This window comes from Aulostomus chinensis, chromosome 23, assembly GCF_037954235.1.
Source record: "Aulostomus chinensis isolate RoL2024-O1b breed Wild chromosome 23, RoL_Achi_v1.0, whole genome shotgun sequence".
NCBI lineage: Eukaryota > Metazoa > Chordata > Actinopteri > Syngnathiformes > Aulostomidae > Aulostomus > Aulostomus chinensis.
Window position 1 is genome coordinate 13657543 of NC_141342.1, and position 22986 is coordinate 13680528.

Consider the following 22986-nt stretch of genomic DNA (forward strand, 5'->3'; position numbering starts at 1 on the left):
TACTTTCTGCACAGTAACTGCAAGGTCTAAAATAATCTCCCCAGTAAAGTACTTACTCATTCTCTAATTCTACATTGTTGTTGTTGGGGTCCCCCGCACCCCCACCCCGCCCCAGTGCTGCAAAACAAACTTTGATAGAAAAAGTTTTGTCTGCAGTTATCACAATTTGTATGGCAATTTCAGATAAGAAACCAATATCGTCTTCCATGATTCCACTCAACATTAGTTACTCAATTTGAGGGACTGAAATAACATGCAAGACTTGATGTTTTCAAATGTGGGATATTAAGTTGTGTGTGTGTGTGTGTGTGTGTTTTTTAAATGAGCAAATTAATAGTATTGAGATACTTTTTGTGGTAATTTTTCGCTGTTCCATCTCCTTAGTAAGCTATTATAGATTCGTATTGCACTGAGTTGAATTCTATCCAGCAGAAATGTTCTGCACAGATGTGTCCTGACCGCCCTGCGATGCAAAAGCAAGCTGTTAATTGTACGCATGACGTCACGCCCTCACACGTCTCATCCCCTCACCGCCCGCTTTTTCATCAGAATCCACGGGAGTCCAGATCAAACGGTGCGGTCGTCTTTCCACCTGCTGAACGGGATGTACATTTTCCATGTTTCAGAGGATTTAAACGCGCATTGATAGCGGAAGGAATAGATATTAAAAGTTCCATGAAGCAGGACTTGGCGGTTTAAATGTGATTAACGACTATTCTTGATCACTACCTGTAAAGTTTTTGCGTCGGTGAGAGCTCCGGTGTCGGATCAAACCTCCTAGAAACGGAGCGGCGGATGCACGGGAGCGGCTGAGGGACTTGGGAGATGCGCACTTTCGATATTCCAAAACTCCGGCAGGTTGGCACGATGTGGGTTTAGCTGTGTGGATTGTTGGATATCTAACAGGATGCATCGCCACTGGATGTCACGTCATGTCTCCAAACCTTGGAAAAACGGACCTGAGTGACTCTTTTTAACCCCCTGTAGCAGCTCTTTACATTTTACGCACGGATTATCCTGAAGCGCAATGATTTTGACAACTTTTATCATTATATTGTTCTTCCCGGGTAAGTGGGACATCATCTTTTGCTTTCTTTTCCCCTAGTAGTCTATGCGCTAGGTTTGACTACACCATTGGTGTGAATACACGCCGTGTAGAAAAGGGATAGTGTGCGTGAGAATATAATAAAGTGCTCTGACTGATTTCTTGTAACTCCCAGATTCGGTGCTCACCTTGAAGGGTGACAGCAGCAGCAGCAGCGCACCCTCCCGCTCCGTGCGTCTGGACTGCGTAAAGGCCAGTGAACAATGTCTCAAAGAGTACAGCTGCAGCACCAAGTATCGGACCATGAGGCAGTGTGTGGCCGGGAGGGAGAGTAACTTCAGCGCGGTTACCGGTCCCGAGGCTCAGGGCGAGTGCCGCAGCGCCATAGATGCCATGAAGCAGAGCCCGCTGTACCAGTGCAGGTGCAGGAGGGGCATGAAGAAGGAGAAGAATTGTCTCCGGATCTTTTGGAGCATATTTCAGAGTTTACAGGGTAGGCATGGCCTCAGAAGAAAACGTTAATTGGTTCATTTATTAGATCACACTTAAGGGGAGTGAGGTATTCTGCCTGAAAATGTAGTAATAACACTCTCTTCCAAGTAAAATCAAATTGTACATACAGACACAAAAATAATTAAGTGGCAAAATTAAGTTTTATCAAAAAACAAGTGGCAAGTTCATGATTAAAGCCACACAATAGATTATTTACTCATTCATACTTTTGGAATGCATTTTGTGTTCTGCATATCATCAGCAAAATGGCTTTAAAGTATAGTTCTTGTACTGCGGCAGCTGGTTTTAGAAGATGTTTTATGCCATTTTATTACTGTGTTAAACAGCATTTCATTGCCTTCTTAAAATATTCACCCGTCATTTTTTCAAGTTTGTCAGAAAACACAAAAAAGTGGAGACAAAACGTCTTAAGGAGTTGATTTAAGCAAAAAAAAATCGTCAAAAAAATGACAGGCAGTTATTTTAATAGGGTGACGATTTACAACTTAACAAACTGAAGTAATTATACGGCTTAATCTACTTTTGGGTGTAACTCTGACCATAAAACCCCAATATTTTATATGTCATCATCAGTGCATCAGCCATGGGACCTCTGTTTTCAAGAGCTGTATATTCCATTCAAGAGGCCATTTTAGAGACAGTCATTTGAGAGGCGAGATTGAGAGGTGTTCCCAATATGTTTTCCAACCTAACTCATGTAAATGGGACACACTGAATATTAGGAACACCCTCGTATCATACAGAAGTGCTGAAAATATATTAAAGGCAATTAATAAGGGGTGTGGTATTATACTTCATCAGTTTATCAATAATTGAATGATGTAGTGAGCATATATATTGACATATAAAGAGAAAAATCTCATCTGCACATCACTTATAATCCTCATTCATTAAAGGGACATGTTGCGATGCAGCTCGTTGTCATTCACTCACTAAAAATGGTGTTAAACCTACAGACAGAAAGCTTGATACAACCTAAGGTCAAGCATTGGTGTGTTAACGTGACAACGTATTGATAAAAAGCACTCACAAGTATCAGCAGGAGTAATTGGATCACCTCAGTAGCGATACTTGACATCATGTATTAAATTTCGTCCTCCCACACTTTGGGTTACAGACATAATGTTGTTGTTTTTTTTCTCCCCATGCAGGTAACGATCTACTTGAATACTCCCCGTATGAGCCAGTCAACAGCCGGCTCTCTGATATCTTCCGCCTGGCCCCCATCATTGCTGGTAAGAAGCCGCTTATATTCATCAAGTAATTGTACACAGAACCATTACTTCTCAGTTGTGTTTTAAATCCAGCAGAAGTCACTCTACACACACACCGCTCCACCGCAAATCTGTCATCATTTGACAGCCACTTCTTTCTATCGCTGTCTGGTTTCAAGGCAGCAGCTTTCAATGCCCATTACACGCCACAAAAGCTTTTATCTGCCATTGTGACCCGCCGTACACAAAGCGAGAGTAATTTAGTATATTTCACTTTTCAAGCTCTCAAAATCACTGATTAGAGGTCTTCATGTTTTGCCACCGTCAACAGTGGTAACGCAGCATGGAGCGTTTTTTTGTGCTAGTTAAGAATTAATCACTCTTTGGGTTCTGTTTTGGTTTTAAGTTTCGGGATTTAAAACAAAATGTTTCATAAACAGCATATCTTCAAATGTCAATGCAGAGCAGGTGGACTTGGAAACCTAAGCAGGCCATATTTAGATGTACACAGAGGAGCAATTAACCATCTGTCTGCATTCAGTGGCTCCATCAGTACAAGAAGTGCAACGCTCTCTGGCACCCTTCGATTTCGGGTTTTCTGGCTGGAGGGGGGTGTCTGCTGCTCTGGCCAGTTACCATGTCAGTGGGGAAAAAAAGAAGTCATTTGATTCTCTGTCTCTCTTTCTCTGGCTCTTGCTGTGATTGAATCCACTTAATGTGTCACAGTGGCCCTGCGTCCACATGCGGTAACATAACTGTATTTCAAATGTGTACAAAAGAATCACTTACTGTTTTTTATTTTATTTTTGAGGTTTATTATACTACGCCTGGGATTGTGCAAATGTAGTGTATAGATACAGACTCCCGCAGTACCCGGTCTAGTAGGAACAGTGAGGAAAATAAATGGAAATTGAAAACATTGTTGACATTTGTGAGGCTTCCAGATAAGGAGACTACCAATAAAAAAAATGAATAAAAAAACACCACAAGGACTATTCAAGGCCAAGGAGGAGCAAAAAAAAAAAAGAAAAAAAAAGACAAAACTGATCAAAAATGTCAGAATTTCACCATGACCAAATCATTTGCTTGATGTAGTTTACAAGACAAAAAGAAACTCAGCAATCCCATTAAACAAATGATTTAATCTGCTAAAGTGCTCTTCTCTTAAAGTCATATTATAAAGTTAACTTTTATCATTATTTGGTCCTATTATAAGAACTGTGAGCAGGATGAATCCGGAAGAGGAGGTGGAGCCCTTCAAGTTTAATGTACAGCACTGTGTTAACCCGCGAGGTGTGTGTGTGTGTGTGAGTGTGTGTGTGTGTGTGTGTGTGTGTACGGGAAAAAAAAAAAACACTTAATGGGTTAGATATCAGGAATCCATTTGTGACCTCATTCCTGTCTGCCCCTAAGCCAGGCCCAGGGCCATCTGCAGTGTAAACTAATGCTAAGCCTGTATGGAATGATCCTCCCATAGGTCGACAGCTCACAGTTGATGCCTACTAGAAAGCCGGAATAGTGGAATCCAATACTAAGTATTATATGTGCTTCATCCATTTTTATATTATAGGAAATATATAGGCTTCCTAGCTCATACCCAGATAGCACATCCAATTCTTTCTTGTTTTGGCATTTGTTGCTTGAAATAACTGTAATGACAAAATTATATTTTATTATATATATATATATATATATATATATATATATATATATATATATATATATATATATACACACACACATATATATACATATACATGTATACATATATGTATACATATATATGTATACATATGTATACATACATATATAGATATACACATATATATATGTGTGTGTGTGTGTGTGTGTGTGTGTGTGTGTGTGTGTTTGGCATATGCAACCTTCGAAGCTATTTGAATTAATTCATCTCAATAGTAACTTTTTTTTTTTTGACTAATCCCTCTCTCTGGGAGGATGGTTTCCACTCCTGCCACTCAAAAGGAGGCAAAAAATGTCTGATGGCTCTATTTTGAAGCTACAGAACAAAGGGAGGGTATCGTGATGTTTTGTTTTGTTTTTTTCTTTTATAAACAGCAATCTTGAAAGTATCTTTGGTCACTGTACAACTATGGAACTTTCCCCCAAGAACAAGGAACCTTTGGAGGAACCAAGGGCTAATTAAGTCCAGAGGACATTATTTTTACCCCAAAATAGTCCCACTTCAGATGCTAGGGCTGTTTGAAGTTCCTGCAAGGATGGGAGCGGTCCTTTTTCTGCTGAATGTTTCTCATTGGTTCTGTACCTGCCACATCATATTTCATGATAAAGAAAGTCTGCAGAATAACAAGAAATCTTGTGACCAGGTCAAGGTCTTACTACCATAGGTGTACTGAAGGCCACGTCCAGTAGGGATTACAAACAGCTACCAAATAAAGAGAAAGCGTAGAGCTTTTTTTGTCATATGTCAGTGGACTAGTTTGCCTTGAGTCTTTAGACCTTTTTACTTCCAGTACAAATAACTCTTTGGAACATAGTGCCAAAAGCCCTGGTCAACAAAGAACTTTTGTTTTACACCGCCGGAGGAACGTTCACAGAATTAATGTTTGGCTGACAAATCTGCTAAAATTAAATTACATCATAATCTGGGTAGCCGAAACTGCAAATCAGATCCTTCAATATTGTAAATTGAATACTGGGCCAACTGAAGATGATTTAGTCAAATCATATCACATGTTTTTACAACACGTGCATATGTCATCATTTGAAGGCTTGAGTCTGGCATTTTGGTAGTCGCCATCATGGCTCTTTGCATCAGATTCGGACAAAATGGGTAGCTGGAGAGTAGTATGAGGAGGATCTGACTGAGGAGAGCAAACAATGACAACTGTGATGACACCTCCACCCGCCAATTAATGAAGCCACGCAACTATTTAGATAGCTTAAGGAACCCAGTCCTGTAAAGTTGTAATGAAATAGTGAATGAACCGTAGAGACCAAAAATGGGACCAAAAACTTGGGTACTTTAACACAAACTGCTTGTTTTTTTTGCACCATAAAATATTCCAGTATGTCTGCATCCAGTCATTCATGTAACCTCCACTGAAGACATCATGGGATGTCCACTGTTGGTGTCTGTTAGTAGGATAAAGTTGAGAATGGATTTTGATAAAATTTGGTAGGACAATAGAACATAAGTTTAGGACCTGATCTGATTTTGGAACTGATCCACAACCAAATCTGACGGTCCATTTAACAAAAGTATGTGCTTTTAGTTTCCTCTCGTTCATTTTTTTTTTTTTTATTCAAGAGAAATGTGTGAATCAAGCTATAACGAAAGCGTGTCACTACACACACACACACACACCCACACACACTTCTTGTGCTCAATTTGTGTTCATGTGACGTTACGACCACTGCAAATTGGATCACCTTTACTCAATTCCATAACTTCAGTTCAATTTTAGTTTTGGAGATAAACTTCAAATGTTCCCTCAGCCCTCAGCCAGTCAATTTAGAAGTAAGCAGCAGCACTCACAGGGAGGGAATCTCACTCTGGATGTTCCACCAAGCCCAGTGGGTCCCTCCAGTCTATCCCCATCAGCTATCTGATGTAGAAGGGATGAAGCTTGGCATGATGATTTTCAAATTCATGAGTAATTCAGATGGTCTTGTTGCCTGAAGCAAAGGATTCAGCTCCTGCTCCAGTATGACGAAACACCAGCTAAACGTCAGTAGAAAACACATTTTAGATCTGCTGATCTATTTAACACAAGACACATCAGCAAGCTATCCAAAGACTCATCATTTCACATGCTTAGTCATTTTAGCCCAACATAATAAAGTTCATTCCAACTGAGTTAATCAAAGGGAGCCATAAAAGCTAATATTAGATGCAGTTGTGCAACTCACTTATATGCCATGTAATCTGATGCATGTCCAAGTATCCTTGAGCAGGATACCAAACCCCTAATTGCTCCTGATAGCCCTCCGATGGACTGGCAACCCATCCAGGGTGAAGCCCGCCTCTCACCCAGTGTCAGCTGGGATAGGCTCCAGCCCCCCTGCAAGCCTTAATGGATAAGCAGTATAGAAAATGGATGGATGGGATGGTAATCAGATACAGTAAAGGAACATAAACAACACATCACATTTATGTAAAGTAGAGTCCCTCCAGGGTTCTGTGGAGTTTTCTTGAGATTGTTGCGGTGAAAAAGGTTTGGTTTAGTGCAAAAAATTGTGATTTATTGCCTTTTAACCAGGCATTCTACATCGCAGAGAATATTTTTGTTGTATTTTACAAATTATTTTAAAAAAGGTGTGTAGATGCTATTCTAACAATAAACCACACAAATAAATGTCTCTATTTTGCTCTAACACAGAGTTGCAATTGATGCATAATACTTCTTCATTGTTTTTACATGTGATGCTGCATTGTGGAATTCACATCAATTCTAAAAAATGATGGTGCCCAAATCAATGACAAGTGCAACAGTTTCCAAATTTCCCAGCATAACAGAAAAATTTTGTGGCAAAACTGTGGGAAACTTAAAACTATGGAAGTGCTGCCGTATATTCTGCAGAGTTTGGCTGAGTCTGCATCAAAGTGATGATTCTGTGGAGGGACTGATTAGAAATATTTGGAATGCATGATACTACATAGGAACACAGGTTTTATTGAGATCATCCTCAATGTGATAGTTGATAATTTTTAAACAACATGGGAGGTGTTTGATACAAAGTACAGCCCTATTCTAAATAATTTGGGCTGGTTGGCATTAAGAAGGGCAACATCCCTTCACTCCATGGAAAGGTTTTCATATTGCAACCAAGTTTTGACACACGATGTGTCATCATGTTATTCTGAAATACTTGATAACATGAGTCATACCAAGAATGTCAGTGAGCAAATCAGAGCCATTATCAATCAGCGAGTCCAGGAACACACACACACACCACACACAGAGTCATTCACATACTGACTAACCCACTCCCTCAATGTACTTTGGCTCTCTGACACATATGAAAGTTATTGAAAGATGGGAGCTCAGCAAAGCGGCTTGGAGGGTATGAATTCCTCACCAAGATGAGTGTACCTAATGGCTTAGCCATGACAAGTTGTGTGCGTGAAGCCAACTGGATATGCAACCATGAGTGATGCAGGCAGCGTCTAATCATGGCTTTGAGATAAGAAAATAAAACGCTGTAGGCTGCAGGTGACACAGGATGTGATTTCGGTAAGGCATTAAATTATTTGATGTGAGCCGAACACACCCTGCACCCATATACAAAACACCGCAAATACACAGTCACACAGAGCTGTCACACATACTTATGCACTTGCGCACACTCATCTGCATGCAAATCACCATGCTCACATACGTATATACATAGACTGTGACATACTTCAGGCTTTCCTTTCATGATCATGTATCACATGCATTTATTGCGTCTATATATCAATGCAATTTATAACAACCTCATGATTTTAATTACTAATGGTTAACATAAGGTATTACCACCTCCTTGATTTGAGTGAATGACTGGTTTATGGAACAGAAAGCAGAACTATGGCTGGGTCATTAAGTATTGGCTTGGATTTAGTGATGATGGCAGGAAGCCATGAAGAAGAGGGCTTCAACCATTGCCGACTTCTTAGAGATTTACTAAGTGGACTGTTAAGTTCAGAATGGTGAAGTTAAGCACAAACACTGTTCAGTACTTTTTAACTGTAGGAATGAGCCCTTACACGCTCGCTCGCTTCAGGATGTTTTTTCACCTTCGATATTTTTTCCTACCAGAAATACGTCACGGGGGTAAGGCTCGACAAGAAGATTGCCGATCGAAGTTCGTCTGCGGAATACGCCTGTTAATGGTCAGCTGTTTAAATCAATTTTTCTTAGGCGGTATGTGGCGGTCATGCTCCGAACATGCCATTAAACCACATAGAAGAAGAAGGAGTAGAAGAAGAAGTTCGCCAAAGTACACCTGTTAATGGTCAGCGGCGCCAAAACTAGCCAGCTCCATGATTTGATTCTTATTTTAAGTATTATTGTGTGAAGTCCTATTTAGATCAACAGTTGGTAGCAAACAGTCTGAACACAGCAACTATCTTTGGAAGGTATGGAGTCACATAAGAAAATTGATTTAAACAGTTGACCATTAACAGGCGTATTCCGCCGACGAACTTCGATCAGCAATCGTCTTGTCGAGCCTTACACCCGTGACGCATTTCTGGTAGGAAAAAATATCGAGGGCGAAAAAACATCCCGAAGCGAGCAAGCGAGTAAGTTAGAAGAGAGAGTGAGCAGCACCACCGTCTCACAACTGCTCTCTGTCACAATTTACACGCTCGAGACAAAACTTTAATTGCCACAAGATTATTTTTGACCTCTCAATGTTATGTTTTTATGCCCTCAATTCCTGATCCTGTGCTCGTTTAGTTTGTATTTGCGCTCTCATGATTTTGACAGCTATCTGACGCCATAGAGTGTGATTAGAAAAGGTATTGAGCCTTTTAACCCCAATTATTATCAGTGAAGTGGCGGAGAGCAGAAATCAGCAGGCAGGAACTGAGGAACTCAAGCTTAACTGAATAAAAGAGAGACAAGAGAAACAAACCAGAGGACTAAAATACCACTGAAGATACCCAGCAGGGTGTGTGCAGCGGTTCTGAAGGCAAATGGACTAGTAAAGGTCAAGAAATGCTCACATGGGTGGTCTGGAGACTAAATAAGTGCTGATTGGGGGACCCTGGGCGGGAAGCCTGGGTGTCTGAGATCAACACAACTAGATATCTAAGACAGCCTGAAGGTTGAAGGATAAGCCTTGTACTGGGGGGAGGAAGAAGACTGGGCCTCAGAGAAGACAGCAAATAACTGAAACCCATCAGAGTGGTGTCAGTGAGGACAACTGACAGCCCAGGAGCAGGTTGGGATTCTGCATGGATGGCTGAGTGAAGACCAGGAGCAAGCTGGGGAATGAGGCAGTGCTGACTGAAGGACTACAAATATACCAATGCCACTTGGCTTAAACATGCCAAAATCAGAAGTTGGGGTCATTTACAGCACAAATGGAGTCACAGAACAGCTGACCACCATTGAGGAAAGAAAAAGTCAACATTTTAGCAATGATCTTCTAATGCTAGGAACAAGAACTATGCATGTATGCATGAAATTGGAGAACAATATCCATAGTTCAACAATGTAGTAAAGCATAAGTAACAGAAAAACACCACAAGAGGGATTTCCTCACATGATGAGCAATACGTAGAAGGGCTTTCATTTAGAAATCCAAAATCCTCACAACTGTAATATCTCATCTTGCATTTCAAGAAAAAAGGTTTTAATCATTTCCTTTTTTTTCTTTCCTATATTACTAACTGCATTTTGCATTGAGTGATGACAACACCACTACATTTTTGCAGCTGTGTAAAATACCTTTATATTCTCCCCGTATTAGTGAAACCAGCCCTCAGGTAACAACAATTAACCATAAGATTCTCATTTTTGCAGAGGGTATTTTGTATCAGCCTATTAGGGATCATAGGGTCAGATTCCAGCGTTTGCTTCATGAGCTCGTCATGTTGTTGACTTCAATAGCAACACGGTAAGTTTGCTCAGGGGTTGAAACTTTAGACAACAAAGTGAGATTACTACTTCTTCTTTAGAGTCCTTTTAAACAAGATATGATGTTACATTTCAGACAAGTTAGTCAGGATTGCACTGGAAGGACAATAACCCAAGAACTTAAATAAGTATGTGTGTGTGTGTCCACTTGGATATGTTTTACCAGAATGTAGTTTTCTTTGTTGGTGGGTTATACATTTTCTTTGCAGTTGCATAAATACAAGACAATCAAGACATTAAGAGGATTACATGGTATAGGGAGCAAAGAATATGTTATAAGCAACTACTAAGACATGTTCAGCATTAATGGAGTTAATAGGGCACATCCGCTATTACATTTACATTAAAAGTTAAAAATGTCTTCTTTTTACAAAATAGAAACCTAATTTAGATGAATTATGGCTTTATTTACAACTCTAATGCTCTTTGTGCACTTGTTAGAGGTATGAATGAAATGACTGTTGCAAAAACAATGTTGTTCACAATGAAATTGAATGTGGTCTTTAAAGACATTAAATTATTATTTGTACTTTAATTACTGAAGAAACTGAGAAAACCTCACCCCCAAAATGCATAAATGCTCCCAATAGAAAAGGTTTTTGCCTGCCATGGGGTGAATGAAGTCACACGCTGACCTCCAACATCTTACTCACACACACACACACACACACACACAAAATCACATTTTAATCCAACTTCTAAAAGTAAGAAGTTTCCTTTTCTGAAGCAGGATTTTTAATACAACAAATGGAAGCGTTTTTCACCCTCTAGGGAACAGTAATTGAGGTAAAACTGTCACACCGATGGCCCAAGACCTACAAACAGCCACTAAAAGATCACAGCCCACATCTCCAGGCACTTGTCAGATGTAAGTAATGGGTTTTGTAATGTGTGATTAACCCCAAGGTTCAAGAATGTATTCAGATTTAATCATGGCTCATTCTGTGGTGCATGAAAGATTGCAGCGAGCTTCAATTCCACCTCAAAAGGCAGAATTAGAGGATTCATTCTTCCATGCAGGGGATGAGGATACTGTTTGTGTTACGCTACTGGAGTCAGCCAAGCAGGAAGGACTTCAACGACAACAAATGAGAGGAATGAGATGTGAGAGTTGGCCACAGAGAGATTTTTTTTTTCTGCAGAGGATGAAGGAAAGGCGTTCTAGGATGGAAGCCAAAATAGGTGATGTGGTTACTGAAAGGCAGAGAAAATGCTCCATCTGAGCAGGTTTGTATCCTCGAAAGAGGACATCAGTGTTTTCACTAAGGCTGAAGACAAAAATCCCCCTTTGAGCAATACATGGAGGACAGAAGGCTTCAGAACATAGAAAGTGGCTAGTTTTCACTCACATATTTGGATGTTGGATCTGAAAGAAAAGATATTTTGTTTGTGTCTATCTGGCCACACGTCAGGTTATTCCGTACTTAGTGTTGGTTGTTGTTACTGTGTGTGTTGAACTATTTGTTGTTCCTCATATTCCTCAGTATACTGGACTGTTACAGTGCACCAGATCTTTACACTTTCAACTCGATGCCACTAAGAACTAGAGATGCACCAACTGCAATTTTCTTGGCCGATTCCAATTACAGATACTTTTGTTAGTGTCACCTTCTGTTACTGATTTTTGCCATTTCCGATTCTGTGTCTAGAACTATACTTGTCATAATATGAAAATACAAAAATCAACTTTTCTTCAATGGAAACTTTTATTTTCGTAATTACAGAAAATATTACTCTTACAGTTTCCCCCAAGTTGTACAAGATTACTGGGTCTTTTCTAACTTTAACAACTCTAAAAAAATACATGAATGAATAAAGCAGGTTGTAATCTAATATACAGAGACTCAATGTTTTCCCTGAGCAAGCAGTTGGTAAACCTCTTGCCTTTAACCTGCTCAGCAGAGATTATCCCTTTGGCAATAAAACATAATTGTGTATCGCCCCATAGTATGTGGGATTTTAATATTTGTGTACAAAGCTAGTCCAGGTGATTTAAAATGTACTGACTTGTCATTGCCACTACAGATGGCAAGAACAGACGAGTTTGCATTAAAACAAATGTCACAGTCTGATGACATCATAGAGTCATCTTGAAAGAACGTCATCTACTCAGACGTGCACGTGAAGCAGCCTGGCCAAAAAGTAAAAGCCTAACTAAGTAAACTAAATAACCAAGAGGGAAATGAATGCTTTAGGAAAACACTTTTTAAGACTTAAAGACTTTGTCTAGCTTAAAATGACATCATCATGATGTGAACGGCCTAACTGTGGCTCTCCAGTGACACAGGTCTCTATCCAAATGGAAATACAAGTTTTTAGTTTAAAAAAGGTTTTATATATATATATATATATATATATATATATATATATATATATATATATAGATATAGATATAGATATAGATATAGATATAGATATAGATATATATAGATATATATAGATAGATAGATAGATATAGATATATAGATAGATATAGATATATAGATAGATATATAAACCTTTTTGCCATTTCACAGACAGCAAAAATGCAATTCTTTACATGTGTTTGAAGTATTACCAAGTTGCATATTATTTTAAAGTTTAGTTTGGCGTTGACACTGATAAGAATAACAGACTCACAAAATGTGGAAAATCAGTATCACTAGATTTTATTTTGTCTCCATGAACATATTTTTTCTTATACGTCTCTGCAGATGCATCAAAAGGCCATTTGAAAGTTATCATGGAAATGTTGAAGTTGTGATCATTAGCGATGCCTGGAATATGAAATGTTATTGTATTTTTTTTTCTCTCTCGTAGCTGAGCCGGCATCCACAAAGGAGAACAACTGCCTGAATGCTGCTAAAGCCTGTAACCTGAATGACACATGTAAGAAGTACCGCTCAGCTTATATTAACCCGTGCACCAGCAGAGTGTCGGCTTCTGAGGTCTGCAACAAGCGCAAATGCCACAAGGCCCTGCGACAGTTCTTTGACAAGGTAATCAAGCATGCTAATTTTGAGAGCCATGCAGCAGCTTCTGTGTTTGATGTTGTAGTTGCCCCACTAACCAACTTCGATTTCAAAGGCAAAAGCTCCAGTTTACATTCTGCCCTCGAAATGATACTTCAATCATTTTGAGGCTATTCTGTGATATACATCATAATTTTGAAATCTTTTGAAAGTGCTTCATAAATGCTAGATTGACTGAACTTTGATGCATACAAATCACACACTTGCGATGAAAATCCAAGACATCTTGCAGCATATATGTCTACATTTAAACATTGTTTCGCTGTCTTTCTATTGTAAACAATTTTGTCTTGCATGCAAAATCTTAACCAAATATAATGTTTACAGAGTCGTACTTTAACCAACGAAAACCAACCAGTTACAACCTAAATGTGGTTTCCTTGCAGTGGCAACCAGCCCGAAGATGAGTGTGCAGGGACCGTCTGCAAAGTGCAGAGGTTTTTTTTTTTATGTAGTTTCCTCAAAATCACTTCACCCATGAATATTTCACTATTGGTTTTGCTAGCACACCAAAGTTGAAAACATCTTTTCGATGCCGCTGCACTGTGCAAGAGTGAATACATTTTGCAGGGGGAAAAAATTGATCAAAAGAGGATAATTGGTGTGTGAAGAGACCTCTTTTCTCTGCTGCTCTTTGTAGACGCTCCCTGCACACATGCCAGCTGTTTTAAAAATGACCTGCCAATTTGTACTCTACGTTGGCTCTAGTCATTTATTATATCCCACGTAGAACAAGCCGTGATACATCAAGTACATTGAATATATCGCCCACCTTTATTTCACATTGAGCCACCTTCTCTATCCAGTTTCTCATTAAACTACAAGCTACTATTCACCCTGGGTAGCAGCTATAGTTTAATCACTTGTTCTGATGTTCACATTTTGCTAAAAGGTATTTACAAATGGGTTTAATACAGCTATTGACAGCTGGAGGCTATCGTAAAAGTGGTAGATGCAACATTTTAGACTTGTTTCCTGAGTGCCAGCATTCATTCACTCAGCAAGAAATAGTCTGGAAACCTGGAAACAACGTGACAAACGTGTTTTTGTACTACAAGCCACAACATTACCTGCTATGTGGGTACTTACTTGGTGCTTTTCTTTCTAAAATGAAGGTTCCGACTAAATACAGCTACGGAATGCTGTTTTGCTCTTGTCCAGTGGGGGATCAGACAGCATGTGCAGAACGTAGACGGCAAACTATCGTGCCTGTCTGTTCCTATGAGGATAAAGACAAACCCAACTGTTTGTCTCTTCAGAAAACATGCAAAACCAACTATATCTGCAGGTAAAACACAGCTATGCTCATTTTGACAACATATCTTTTTTATATTTGTCACTCATATCTGTGATGAGATTTGTAATTTAACTATTTACCTCACTTGTGCATTGAAAAACAAAGGTGACTTTTAAATAGTGGGGTCACCATTTCCTGAACAAAGTGTAATTCAGATGGTTTATTTCAGGTGACGATAACTACTGTTCTAGTCTAAAAGGACAAGGTGAAAACAACATTCAAAAGGTTAATGGACAGAAAATTGCCAGGTTGAGTCAGTTTAATCCATGTCTATTACAGATCCGTTTTTTTCTGGCCCCGATCCCTATCTGGGCACTTTAATTTTGGGTATCTGCCAATACTTCATCCAAATAAAGTCTTGGTTTGATCAATCATATTAATTATAGATACAACACATATGAAAAGTTTAAAGGTTAACTCCAAATGTAATTCATCTGGAGAGGTTCTGATCTGCAGAAACATGCTCTTATCGCAACTGTGATGTTGCAGAGGGTATGTTCTTTTCTTGCAAATTATATTTAGCTGAGTACAGACATCAGCTCCAACAGCCAAGTTCCAGTTAACATTAATTAGAGACAGATGACATAAACTGCTGCCGGAGATGTTTGTCTTTTTTTTTTTTTTACCTGCGAAGGAGACAAGTCGGCACCGCCTCAAAGCCATCTGGCAGAATGTTTGCGCGCTCTACTCGTTGCTAATGAGATCGAAGGAGTTACAGGTGAATTGGAGCTAATCAGTGTATTTTGTGAACCATGACATCGTAAGCTAGAGTCGCTTGCATTGCTGCAGCCTTTTATTTGTAACAGTCTAGTTTTTTCTTGCATGCTTCACTACGCTGCTGTTGATAAAGTACAGCATATTCACTTTAAAAGAAAAGAAATAAAAAAATTGATAAATAACAAGTCTCGTCCTTTAAAAGACACCTGACAGCCTTCAATTTATTCAACACTAACTGGAGTATAATGCACTGTGTTCATTCCTCAGCTCAAGAGCTCCAACATAGCAGCAGAAGTAGCCATTTAATACTGATGTGATGAAACACTGCCTGGCACCTCGCACATGTGCATCTGTTATTTGTATCTCCATTTTTTTTTACACTTTCTTATAGGTCAAGGTTGGCAGACTTTATTAGCAACTGTCAGCCAGAAGCTCGCTCCATATCAGGCTGTCTGAGGGAGAACTACGCTGACTGTCTGCTGTCCTACTCAGGTCTTATTGGTAGGTATTTTAGTGCTGACTTGTACCTGATAAGATAAATATATGTAAATATAAGTTCCAATTGTCTTGTTTTAATCTTTTTCTTTTCCAAAAGATCTCCTTGCATGGGTTGTGCATGGTTTCTTTAAGGATTTATTTCATAAGTAGGAAGGGGACTGCAGCTTGTTCAGCAACCTGTTTACCTTTTTAACTATTCATATATCTAAATTATGAGAAAATAGTGAAACCTGCGCATCTGTGCAAAGGTGGTGAAAGGTCTAATTTGGCCAAATCGGCAGTCTTAGAATGTTTCCTTGATAACATCATGCAGCAAGGTCTCACACTGAATGATCTGGACAAGATACATATATATGAGAAATATTTGCAGGAGGAGATACAATGTGTGACATTTTTTGTGAGAAAAATAGCTGGCAATATTTTACAAACAATGGATATCAAACTATATTTAAATGTATAGCAATCTAGGTTTTTGTTATGTCTTTATATTAGTGTATAAAGGGGCAGAATTAGGCTGTAATTTTTTTTTTAACCGTTACATAGTTATCAAGCAAAAACATAGTCATTCCATGAAATACATACACGTGTGGGGTGAACATGTTACACACATCATACAGTATGACAGTATTCAGAGGAAGTACTTTTCTCATTTTGTTCCACCAGCAGGTATGAAGGGAAAATGACTTCCTACTGAGTTTTAGTAATGAAAACACAGAAGAAGTGCAATTGCTGGCTCAATAGGTGGCCATTTAAATCTGCACGGCGTTCACACCCACAAGGGTTACAACTCTGTAATGGCTTCACCTCTCTCTCGTCTCTGTCTGAAATTAGCATTACCTCTACAACTTATAAGCAAACACATGGTCCCTGTAAAAGGTCAGTCTTGTTCAGCCGAGATGGCAACACGGCTAAGAAAGGTTTCATTTACATTTCTGCTCATGAATGTTCCGGTCACACTTCCTAGTCAGTCCCTCTGAAACAAACAGAATAGCTTCCAGGTGTGCAAATTACACACAAGCAATTCTAAAGAGAGTCTCCATCCAAGTACCTCGTGAGAGGGTGCGTGTTTCACAGGAGCCTAAATATCTCCTTATAGTGCATGATTAGAAGTCAGGGAGCATATCACTATGATGTAGCAGGTTGCAGAAGGTGTAACAATTGGGATAGCTAACTTGATTTCTTCTCTTGCACTCTGCAGGTACTGTGATGACACCCAATTACGTGCGAGCTTTTGGTATTAGCCTGTCGCCGTGGTGCGACTGCAGCAGCAGTGGCAACAGCAAACCAGACTGTGATAAATTTGCAGATTTTTTCACGAACAATCGATGCCTACGTGAGTGTCAATATTCCACCATCATGGCTTTTTTTTTTTTTTTTTTAAAGAAGTGAACTGGGAGGAAATGGTCTTAAACTGTCATGTAGTGCACATTCAAGTCATTACTGATCATCAAATCTCAAATTTGTTGTGGTTTTGAGTTTTTTTTTTTTACTATTTCATTCATATGTCATGCTACAAAGTTGAAGACACATGTAAATATAGCCAATCTCATTGTTTTATGAATGACTCTTACCAAACATTAAAACTAGATCTAGTTCTGCTCAGTTTGTTATTGCTCATATAAATGTATTTGATACATTTTATAAAAAATTCTCATCTGACTATTCCATTACATGAATCATTTTGATGCTTTCTCTTATTTCCAGCTGCTTATGAAGTTCTTTGGGGGTTTTTTTAGATCATTTTGTGAATAATAGCCATTAAAAGCAGACGCTACTTTTCAAAAAAGGCCCTTGAGAAAGGTCGAGCCATTTCTTTTCTTACCCAATTATCTTAAGTATCCATTACACATAGCTTTTAGTTGGACATTAACAAAATGTTTTGTGCAGGGCTACTTTTTTCTTTACAAGAGGATACCTGTTGACTTGTTAGATGTGGAGGCGGAGGAACATTTAGATGGATACTGTTGATTCTAGAATGTGGCGAGACCACAATCTATAATTTAGCTTTACATTTGATGCATATTTTCACATTTCTCTTTTGTCAGCTAAAGCAAAGATTGTGTACAGAATCAAAAATGCCACTTATCAATACACTAATTTCCTACAGGTAACGCTATCCAGGCTTTTGGTAACGGTACCGATGTTGGAGTTTGGCAACCTCAACCTCCAATTGAGCCAACTGTCCTGGAGCCCAGCATCACTCGGCGGGGTAAAGACAGAACCAGTAACGCACTGGACTCACTGACAGACGTGAGCAAACTGGATGATGCTGACTCTCTATATCACATCTGCGGAACCTTACAGGTGATATTTTATAAGTGGAGCGTGTTTACATGATGAAGTTGCATGAAAAATTGAACAGATGTAGTTGTGTAATGCCTCAAAAAAAGAAAAAAAAAAGTATGTGAGTACCCAAAGAATATACTGATACCATATGTTTTCAGTGTTCTACATACATACAAATTAAGAAATCATCCAATGAGATTCTCGCTGACCATTTAAACCCCCACTGATCTCAATAATGGAAAAACTACTCATCTACAAAGGAATATCTCCGAAACAATAAGAGCATTGCAAGATTGAGCACTAATTAATAATAACCTCTTACCTCACGGTGTATGTGTGCAGCAATGCCTCTTGTAAAATGTGTGTTGGGGGGTGCCCCTTTTCTGGCTAACTGTTGAAAATTAAAGAAACCTTTTCACATTTTCAGAAATTTCCAGTTACATATCCGGGACTTTCTTCTTTTTTTTGGAAAGAATCCACATTTAGACCAAAACATCAGGTAGCGGTCTATTCAGAGGCTTGTATCTGAGTGTCAGGCGTCTGGCTCTGTCACCTTGATGGATCAGCGATAGGTTTATGATGGCATGTGCAGAATCCCCCCTCCTGGGTAGGAAGATGAGACATCAATGTGGAGACAGAGTTTCCAAAGCTGTCATGTCAAAGCTAATTGGTTGCCACAGTAATATCAGAAATAGCCCACAGGGGTAGTGTGTCTGAGATGGTGTGTGTGTGTGTTTGTGTGTGTGTGTGTGAGGACAGGGACACTGTGTCATTGGAAAGCTGTATCAAATGTTTTATCCACCAGTAAGATTCAGTTAATGGTTGGGAAAAAAATGGAAGCTTATGTTGACTTCTACATTTCTCACACTCAATAAACACAATTAGCATTTAGCTTCTGTCTGCAGGGGAAAAAGGAACTACCATTTTCCAGCTATCTGTAGCAGTCATTGGAATTTATCAGCTTAGATTCCCATTGGCTTGAGAGAAACATGACAATGCTACAGTTCCTCATACTAACTGCATAATCAGTCTGCTTGAATGTCCATTTGACTCTTAATGGGACCATTATGTACCAAATAAACGAAGATAATGCTGCATTGAAGACATGAAACGAGTTATCGAAATCTAAAAATCAATAGAAAAGCATTTATTGGGGTAATAAATCACTTGAGAAGTTGGGTAACAGGCTACAACCAATGCTAACACTGCATGCAAACTGGTAGCTAGTTGCCTGTTAACTTTTAAAAACACACAGTCAGATTTGCTGACAGGAACCTGAATCCACAGACACAAAGAGACACAAGCAATTGCTTTCAAGATGTGTCGGGGCACCCATTCAGGTAGTGTAGTGGTCTACTATGTAGACTATGTACATTTTGAATCCCTCTGTTAACACTGGGTGCATTAGTGCCTCCTCTGGTTGGTCATGGCAGGACCAAGAGGAATAGTATGAATAAAACTCCTGACTGTCAGCGTGTGGTAGTTTATGGTAGAGAGGCTGGAACAATGTTGCACAGAGATTTACAAAAATGTCTCCAAAATAAATCAAGAATCTCCTGAAGAAGGCGTCACAGCCACGAAACACTGTGACTTGCAAGTGCAAGGCAGTATGCAGAGCTTTTTTACTCATCCAAAATAAATGCCACAAAACAATCATAACAGTCATAGATAATAACACGCAAAAAGCCATTACATTTAAAATATCAAATGCAATTGTAGGAAATCGATTTCATATGCTGATTTTGACATTTAACTTGATTTAATATACTTTTTTTGTGCATCTACTCTGGGTACTTCTTTGAAAACTTTTGGCTTCACTAACAGATTTCAGACTATTTTCCTCCGATGAATACTATGGAGCTATATTCTCAAATAAGATAATATCAGAGACAATCTATCATATTGGCTTTTAATAGCGATAATATGATTTATCACCGCTAAACATTCTCCAGTCGGAAAGACCTCCTATAGAGCAATTAATCATCCTTCTCCAGAATCCTGCTTCATGCAATTCCTTCTATTTAAGAACCAACGTGTGGAGTGTTTATTATGTTCCCAACCCACGAGAGACACTTTATCATTCCACTGTACTCCATCTCTGTATCTGTGTGTATATATGTGTGTGTGTGTGTGTGTTTGTGTGGTTGAAAAGGTTTCGAGCAGTCCGGGAAAAGTTTTAATATATTGAACTGCCATAACCTTGAGCTCACATACAAACTTTTATACGGACACTCATATCTTACACATCTTGCTCAGGGAGGATGATTATACAAAGTGGTTGGGTCAGTGGGAGTTGGTTTGAAATGAAAGTATTATCATATTTGAATATTTTGAATCCAGTAGGAGTTTGGTTTGATGTAATAATGGTTTTGCTTGACCTTGTCATGTTTTAAAGACCACGCATGTCCACTATTCATTCCATTAAGACTGGTTACATGAGTGGTAATCCAAAGAGCGTTTTTTTTGCACCAGCCAGGTTCTGATCTTAAAAAGATAGATCATCTCAATTAAGAAAGAAAATTAATGGCTCCCTTCTGTTCTTCCTTCCAGGCCCAAAAACTGGTGTCAAACCTAACAGTGGATACCGCTCAGTGTTTGGTAATAAGTTTATTCTTCTTCATTATTCCTTTTTTTAAATTCTTTTTTGAGAATATTGGAGTTGGATTCACCAAAAGAAGACATATCAGATAAAAACATATTTAGAGGCAATTTTACAGTCTCCTGTTATCCCAACAAGCACGTTTTGTTCTTAAAATGTAAAAAAAAACCAATTATTTCTGGTCCCAAACTTAACAAATGTGATTAAAAAGGCGGCAAAATTCACAAAGAAAATTTAACAACTGATGTTCAATGTTGAAGCACACAAAAACTATCCAACGTCTTTATCTTTACCCACGATGTAACACAGACATTATGTTTTCCCCCTTTAGAATCATCAACTTGATGAGTCCAGTGACTCCAACGCCATCGCTAGAAGTTCCCCAGCTGATCTCGCCAGCTTACATCTGTCCACTCTTCTCCTGGCTTTAGCCTCTGCTTTCACACAAACAGCATTACAAGTTGAAAGTTTCCAGCTTTTGTAGAATCCACAGAAGATGGATCACAAATCTTTTTTTCTTTAACAAGATGTCACTCAACTTGTTTTTATTTGCCGAAGTGTGACTACCGAAGAAAACACTCCACGTTAAGAAGGGAAAACCAGATATTTGCCCCGTATTTGGTTTCGTGCTGTTTTTCGCTGCAGCTCTTTTGCCTTCTACGCCTCGTAGGGGAAGTTTTGATGACTTCCAAAATAATTCAGAGGAAAGACTCATTTTGCCGGAGTTAAAGCCTGTGATTGGATAAATTTCCTTCTTTGTCGGCGCACATGTTGACTCAGTGGACAGCCCATGTGCTGAACAGTGTCAGGGGAGATTTCGTGGATTACTCTGCATAACTGTGTTGTCCATTGTCCTGTCAATAAACTCGCTTAACAAAAAAGAAAGCTAAATGTGTTTAACGTCACAATGGACAAATAGGGCATTTCATGGACACATTTTATGGAATGTCGCTCGTGAAGCCCTAATATATATTTTTTTTGGTTGGAAACAGAAGAACGTAGTCACTTGTAAATGATCAGTACTAGCTGTAGCTGAGTTTTGTAGCTTGATTTGATTGTTATGGTCACTTGTGGTTTGATCACATTGCCTGTAAAAGAACATTTTGTAAATACGCTACACAAAAGTGTGCACTTTTCTCTTTAGCTTGTAACATATTGTCTGTAATGTTTTTCGTTTGTTTGTTTTTTGAGAGTAACTTAACACACCTAACACAACTCTCAGCCGTATCCAGTGTAGCTACAGTTTCTAACAATGTGACAGATTATGGTTCGATATGATTGTGTGTGATTATATTTTGATGGCAAAGTGACAAATGTTAAGTTAGACAGTATTTTTGTTAAGTATTCTCATCTGTAACAAGATCATTAGGAATTTCCAATCCCAATTCTTCACACTGGCCCTATTTTTGTTATGTAATCACATTGTGTCTTTAAGAATGTGTGCATACGTAAACTAGAGCAAATGACAATTAAAGATTAATCACTAGCAACTGCTGCTGATGCAAATGAAGGGAAATGATGGTTGAATATATATTTAATCACACCCTAATTGTCAAAGACATTTGAGGAATGTACAACATGAAACTTTAAAAAACATTCTTATCAGTTCTTGAAATGTGTCAGTGAAATTTAATGTATGATCCACATGTGTAATGGTGCACTTCTTTAAAGACAGCGAGTTTTTTTTCCAGTTTTTCTTTTGAGTGGATCAACATTGATTTTGCTCATTTAAGATTTCTGTACAATAAGAAATGATCAACATTTTAAGATTTATCTGTTAAGAGTTTATCAAACAGCTGAAATAAATACGGTGAACAGTGACTCGTGCTGGTTTCTCCACTCGTCACAACAATCACGTAGCTGTTATTTTAATAACTGCATGTAAAGCACCTGCCAGACAGACTGTTATTGACAGTCAGATCACATCAGTCCCTGTGGGGAGTGACACAGGAGGACAAGGACACAGCCCCATAGAGGACAGACTGGAACACGTCTTGTCAAGACTATGCCCCCCACCCCCACCCGTCACATCAGCAATGTGATGGACTATGAGAGAGGGAGAAAGAGAGATGAGAGAGAGATTTATTGGATGTGTCACACAACCAAAAGAGCCTAAATATCGTCTTCTTTTATGCAGGAGATGAAAATGACAAGTTTTAAGTCTGAGTTACAGAACTTGTTTTCAGAAACTGTCCATGC

At 38.9% G+C, this 22986-nt stretch overlaps 1 protein-coding gene across 1 annotated transcript; it reads left to right on the forward strand.

The window, feature by feature from the left end:
- Nucleotides 1-571: 571 nt before the first annotated feature.
- Nucleotides 572-22594, forward strand: gfra1b (gdnf family receptor alpha 1b). The gene is made up of 10 exons (XM_086195606.1): nucleotides 572-1067; nucleotides 1221-1538; nucleotides 2710-2793; nucleotides 13179-13357; nucleotides 14506-14678; nucleotides 15796-15905; nucleotides 17101-17235; nucleotides 18010-18206; nucleotides 20739-20786; nucleotides 21119-22594. The coding sequence occupies exons 1-10, from the start codon at nucleotides 1028-1030 to the stop codon at nucleotides 21269-21271; spliced, it is 1437 nt and encodes a 478-aa protein (XP_086051732.1). The 5' UTR covers nucleotides 572-1027; the 3' UTR covers nucleotides 21272-22594.
- The last annotated feature ends 392 nt before the right edge of the window (nucleotides 22595-22986 follow it).

What these genes read in the sequence shown, in the direction of transcription:
- gfra1b (XM_086195606.1), top strand. Translation starts at nt 1,028, where the DNA reads ATGATTTTGACAACTTTTATCATTATATTGTTCTTCCCGG. An exon ending in TGCGACAGTTCTTTGACAAG is followed by an intron (nt 13,358 to 14,505) that starts GTAATCAAGCAT and finishes TCTAAAATGAAG; the next exon opens with GTTCCGACTAAATACAGCTA. An exon ending in ACATCTGCGGAACCTTACAG is followed by an intron (nt 18,207 to 20,738) that starts GTGATATTTTAT and finishes TCTTCCTTCCAG; the next exon opens with GCCCAAAAACTGGTGTCAAA.